We start from the raw sequence: 6,000 nt of genomic DNA, 5'->3' as shown, positions 1-6,000 counted from the left end.
GAAGTAATATACCAGAATACAATGGTATGTCAATACATTAGAATAACAAACAAAAGTAGTTCCTTTACAAGACAAAGCCCATGAGCTAGTATAAAACATTCCCAAAACAAACGCACTTTCAATTGGATAAAAGTCATAAAACCCCATTAGTATCCGCTACTCTTTAGCGTCTCTGCGCAATACATACAGTATATAGGTTTACATTCTCGTCCCAACACATGAAATGTAAAAAATGCACGGCCCTCAGCTCTACGCCGTTTTTCCCCAGCTTTCTAAAGCTATGAGCAATAAATATGAGCGGCACACAGGCTTGGAATTACGGCATCAGCGAAAGCTATTCATTTCTGCCACAAGGTCTGAGGTAACCAGGTGCTGTCGAGAGAAAAGGGAGCCGAGCCATTGCCTGAGTATTTAGCAGCGCCCCCCAGTGGCCAGTACATTCATGACGCCCCCCAGTTTACGAGCTGCCTCAGTATGCGGTATGAGCCGACAAATGAGCGGCAGCAGCGCGGTCACATGACACCCAGAGCGCCGGTTGTGTGGCGAACACGTGACTCTTTCCCCGGGCTGGAAACATGGCGGCGCCCTTAGAGCTCGTGTTAAGCACCGATGCTGCGGGACAAGTTTCTAATTGCTCGGCGTGGGATCCACAGACGGGAGCGGTTCTGCTCACCTATCGTGGAGGAAACACGTCCACCCGAGGCCTGGTCATGCTCGGCGGGCAGTATCTCCTCGGAGGACAGCTGGGGAAGAACTACATCAATGTATGGGAGCTGCAAAGAAAGGTGGGTGAGCTGAGAGCAATGGCGGCGTCCTGGCTTTCTGAGATTAACCCCTGGTTGTCGTTGTCCTCCAGGATCAGCTGCAGCAGAAGATCGTGTGCTCGGCGCCGGTGACGTGCTTGTCTGCATCCCCTAATGGTCTGTACCTAGCGGCCGGCATTGCAGAAAGTGTGTACCTGTGGGAGGTAAGGTGCTGGGGCTCCATGTGTGGGGGCATCGGGGATGTGGGTCACTGGTGCTACGCCGCGAGGGCTGTGCCAGGTCCGCCGCGAGGGCTGTGCCAGGTCCGCCGCGAGGGCTGTGCCAGGTCCGCCGCGAGGGCTGTGCCAGGTCCGCCGCGAGGGCTGTGCCAGGTCCGCCGCGAGGGCTGTGCCAGGTCCGCCGCGAGGGCTGTGCCAGGTCCGCCGCGAGGGCTGTGCCAAAACCAGGCGTGGGTGAGAAATACAGAAGTGACAGGCTTACACATGCTGAGGTAAAAAACTGACCAAATACTGAGTGTGAACGTGGCCTAGTAATCACACACCTTGGTGCCCTCTTTTTCCATCACGTGTAAATTTCAGAAAGTGTCACCCCAGGCTTCAGTCAGTCCATTGTTATAATTGTTTTTGATGTTCTCTTTTGTGAGTCAAATATTGTAAATGATTTATCGTTAAATAGTAAACATCATAATTTTATCCAGCACAGAAAGGAAAGTTGGGGTACTTTGAAAACCATTTTTATTAGGGATTTAGTCTGTGTTCCATAAACCCTGCATGTGCGTTTCTCCCAACCCCCTGCTGACTCGTCCCTACGTACCTGCTCTCCGATGCATTGCTCTCAGTACGTACTCGTGCAGTGCTGGCAGTGAAAGGGTCAGTACCGGTGTCTCGCTAACGGCTCTTGCAGACAGTTGTCGCAATCGGACAAGTGCTTGGTTTTGACAGATTGCATTTGTCCCCATGTGGCGCCATGCACACCTGATTTCTCGGTGGGATTGAGATGTTGGGAATTTCCTGGCTGTGGCTCCAAAATTTCAATGACTTGTTCACTGAGCCACTGGAAAAAGAATTGTCAAACGCAAAATTGCTCCTTGATCATTGCAAGACGTTGATCTTGGATGATGTGTAGATACAACCGTAAAGAATGCTTTACGGTTGGCATAACAGAAGACTCATGGTAGCGTTCATATTTTCTTTTCTGGACAACTTTTTTTTTTCTTTTTTTTTTTTCAGATTTCCCAACCAATCTATAGGGGCTTCATCAGAGAAAATAACTTTCTCTCAGTCCAATCCCTGTGCTTTCTGTAAAATGTCAGTCTGTCCCTGAGCAAAATGGCTTCTTGTCTTTGAGAATAGTGACTTTTTGCTTGCCTTCTTGACACTAAGCCAAAATCCTTTGCTTGACTGTGCGTGCCAATGCACGGACACCTGCCTGCTGCCGTTTTTTGAAAAATACCAAAGCTGAATCCTCTCTGAGATGGTCCTGGCATTTTCTGGACTTTCTTGGTTGCTGGGGAGTTTTCATCTACGCAATTGAACCTCTCTGAAGTTTTTGATGCATTAGGCTATGTGCACACGTTGCAGATTTGCCTGTGGAATTTTCCGTGCAGATTCTGCATTTCTTGGCAGAAAACGCAGGTCAGAATCTGCTCCTTTTTTTGGTTTGTGCACATGTTGCAGATTTTTGTGCAGATTTCTTCCTTTTTTTTTACCCCTGCCGATTTCTATAATGGAATGGGTGCAGAAACGTAGCAGTTCTGCACAAAAGAAGTGACATGTTTTTTTTAATCTGCTGCGTTTTCCGTGCTGATTTTTCAGCACCATTAGCACAGCATTTCATTTTGCTATTGATTTACAGTGTACTGTAAATCACATGAGGATCTGGAGCGTTTCTGCACAGAAAAAAAAGCTGCAGATCCGCAGGAAATCTGCAACATGTGCACATAGCCTAAAATGGTTGATTTAGTGGCAATTTTACAAGCAGCGATGTTTTGCCTGTAAAGCCTGTTGGATGCAAAACAGTAACCATGGTTAACATTACACCATTAGACACCAGTCTCTTTTTAAAGAAACCAGACTGCTCTTTAAATTCAATCAACATGACTGTCTTTCAGGCAGCTACCATGGCTTATTAAAGGGAATCTGTCAATAGTATGATCAATGCTAAGCTGTCTGATTGGGCATGTAGGTTATAGGAAGCTGAACAAAGTGATACTTTGATTTCTGTCATCTGATGTCTTACTCCAGGGAAAAGATGCTATATATATATATTTATTTTTTATTAGATGGTGGCCCTATTCTAACGCATTGGGTATTCTAGAACATGCATGTAGTTTATTTATGAAGTTTTCAGAATAATGCAATTTGTACACCGGATTCGGCCGGCCGTGACCAATTAGCGAAGCGTGGTTCAAATTCCGTGCCAATTCGCGTCCGGACTGCACCTGTCGCTGATTGTTTGCGGCCGGCCACGAGCAATCAGTGAAGCCAGGGCCAGCTGGCCAGGGCCAGTGTACAGCACTGCCCACGCAGTGTACAGCACTGCCCACGCAGTGTACAGCACTGCCCACGCAGTGTACAGCACTGCCCACGCAGTGTACAGCACTGCCCACGCAGTGTACAGCACTGCCCACGCAGTGTACAGCACTGCCCACGCAGTGTACAGCACTGCCCACGCAGTGTACAGCACTGCCCACGCAGTGTACAGCACTGCCCACGCAGTGTACAGCACTGCCCACGCAGTGTACAGCACTGCCCACGCAGTGTACAGCACTGCCCACGCAGTGTACAGCACTGCCCACGCAGTGTACAGCACTGCCCACGCAGTGTACAGCACTGCCCACGCAGTGTACAGCACTGCCCACGCAGTGTACAGCACTGCCCACGCAGTGTACAGCACTGCCCACGCAGTGTACAGCAAGCATCAGTAGTAGGCAGCATCAGTAGTAAAAAGTTGGTCACACAGGGTTAATAGCAGCGATAACGGACAACGTTACACTGCGGCGTAACGCAGCCATTAACCCTGTGTGAGCGCTGACTGGAGGGGGCACTGACAGAGTAGGAAGGAGCGAATTCGCGGCTGGACTGTGCCCGTCACTGATTGGTTGCAGCCGGCAGGCCGCAACCAATCAGCAACGCGGTATTTCCGTGACACAGACAGACAGACAAACAAACGGAAGTACCACTTAGATGATTATATAGATAGATAATTATAGTGAGGCAGTGACCCCTGTTACAGCTAGGGGTTGCTGTGCTGTTTGTGCGCTCCAGAATGCTCACGGAGGCATAGTGAGGGCATATTGCAGTCACAGGTGTAGCTATGATTAGAATGGTGAAGCAGTGACTGATTAAAAGCCCTGTAGTATAGGGGGAGGTGTGTTGGTCTTGGAAGCAGACAGAGCAGTTGTCTGCAGAGCACTCCCTGTGTGAGGCAACACAGGGGCACTTGGAACCAAAGGGACTGATACCCTGCGTCTTGGACTGTCTTTTGTTTTCCCAGCTGCAATCCGGAGGATACCGCGTGCTGTGCACTGTGTGAGTAAAGAGACTTGGTCCCGGCGTGCAGTCGCTCAGGAAAACTGGACCAAGGGAAGTCCGGCCTGTTTAGGAACTGCAATTTAAAGCCGTGTACTATGTATTCTAATGGACTCTGTGAAGTAACACATTAACCCCTTCATGACCTTGGGATTTTTCGTTTTTCCGTGTTCGTTTTTCACTCCCCTCCTTCCCAAAGCCATAACTTTTTTATTTTTCTGTCAATTTGGCCATGTGAGGGCTTATTTTTTGCGGGACGAGTTGTACTTTTGAACGACATCATTGGTTTTAGCATGTCGTGTACTAGAAAACGGGAAAAAAATTCCAAGTGCGGTGAAATTGCAAAAAAAGTGCAATCCCACACTTGTTTTTTGTTTGGCTTTTTTGCTAGGTTCACTAAATGCTAAAACTGACCTGACATTATGATTCTCCAGGTCAGTACGAGTTCATAGACACCTAACATGTCTAGGTTATTTTTTACCTAAGTGTTGAAAAAAAATTCCAAACTTTGCTTAAAAAAAAAAAAAAATTGTGCCATTTTCCGATACTCGTAGCGTCTCCATTTTTTCATGATCTGGGGTCGGTTGAGGGCTTATTTTTTGCGTGCCAAGATGACGTTTTTAATGATAGCATTTTGGTGCAGGTACGTTCTTTTGATCGCCCGTTATTGCATTTTAATGCAATGTCGCAGCGACCAAAAAAACGTAATTCTGGCGTTTCAATTTTTTTTTCTCGCTACGCTGTTTAGCGATCAGGTTAATGCTTTTTTTTAATTGATCGGGCGATTCTGAGCACGGCGATACCAAATATGTGTAGATTTGATATTTTTTTTTATTGATTTATTTTGATTGGAGCGAAAGGGGGGTGATTTAAACTTTTATATTTTTTTTTATTTTTTTCACATTTTTTTTTACTTTTGCCATGCTTCAATAGCCTCCATGGGAGGCTAGAAGCTGACATAGCCTGATCGGCTCTGCTATATAGCAGCGATCTGATGTTCGCTGCTATGTAGCAGAAAATCAGGTGTGCTGTGAGCGCCGACCACAGAGTGGCGCTCACAGCTACCGGCAATCAGTAAACATAGAGGTCTCAAGGACCTCTATGGTTACAATGGAGAAGCATCGCCAACCTCCGATCATGTGACGGGGGTCGGCGATGACATCATTTCGGTCCGCCCGTCCGGATGCGGTAGTTAAATGCCGCATTTGACAGCGGCATTTAGCTAGTTAATAGGCGCGGGCAGATCGCGATTGTGCTCGCGCCTATTACGGGCACATGTCAGCTGTTCAAAACAGCTGACATGTCCCGGCTTTGATGCGGAGCCCGCATCAAAGCAGGGGATCTGACCTTGGACGTACTATTCCGTCCGAGGTCAGAAAGGGGTTAAAGGAACGTTTTGTGTTTGAACTTTGTGGGTCACTGCGTCTTCACTGAGTACGATGCTACCGCAACACTACAAATTATATCCTATCTCTATCTATCATACTATCCCTCTCCCATAGTGATAGTTCTGTTTCATTATTCTTGTGTCCTGTTGTGTATAAATATGTGATTCTTCTGATTTTGCATTATTCTCTGCCTGATGAAGAGACCTGTGTAGTCTCGAAAGCTTTTGCAATTTAGCATCTTTTCAGTTGCCCATTAAAAGGTATCAACCACTGAGGACTCTCAATTCAAAATATATTTTTAATTAACACTATAAAAAC

At 47.0% G+C, this 6,000-nt stretch overlaps 1 protein-coding gene across 1 annotated transcript in view; it reads left to right on the top strand.

Annotated features, from left to right (window-relative positions):
* Positions 1 to 523: 523 nt before the first annotated feature.
* The window catches only part of WDR18 (WD repeat domain 18), a 93,722-nt gene continuing 88,245 nt past the window's right edge, over positions 524 to 6,000 (top strand). Inside the window, exons 1-2 of the mRNA XM_069740047.1 lie at positions 524 to 785; positions 857 to 967. Of these exons, the coding sequence (XP_069596148.1) occupies positions 576 to 785; positions 857 to 967 (321 nt within the window). The 5' untranslated portion in view covers positions 524 to 575. The remainder of the gene's footprint in view (positions 786 to 856; positions 968 to 6,000) is intronic.

Source organism: Ranitomeya imitator, chromosome 1, assembly GCF_032444005.1.
Source record: "Ranitomeya imitator isolate aRanImi1 chromosome 1, aRanImi1.pri, whole genome shotgun sequence".
Classification (NCBI taxonomy): domain Eukaryota; kingdom Metazoa; phylum Chordata; class Amphibia; order Anura; family Dendrobatidae; genus Ranitomeya; species Ranitomeya imitator.
The sequence above is the reverse complement of the archived record's forward strand: the minus strand, read 5'-3'. Positions and strand labels throughout refer to the sequence as shown.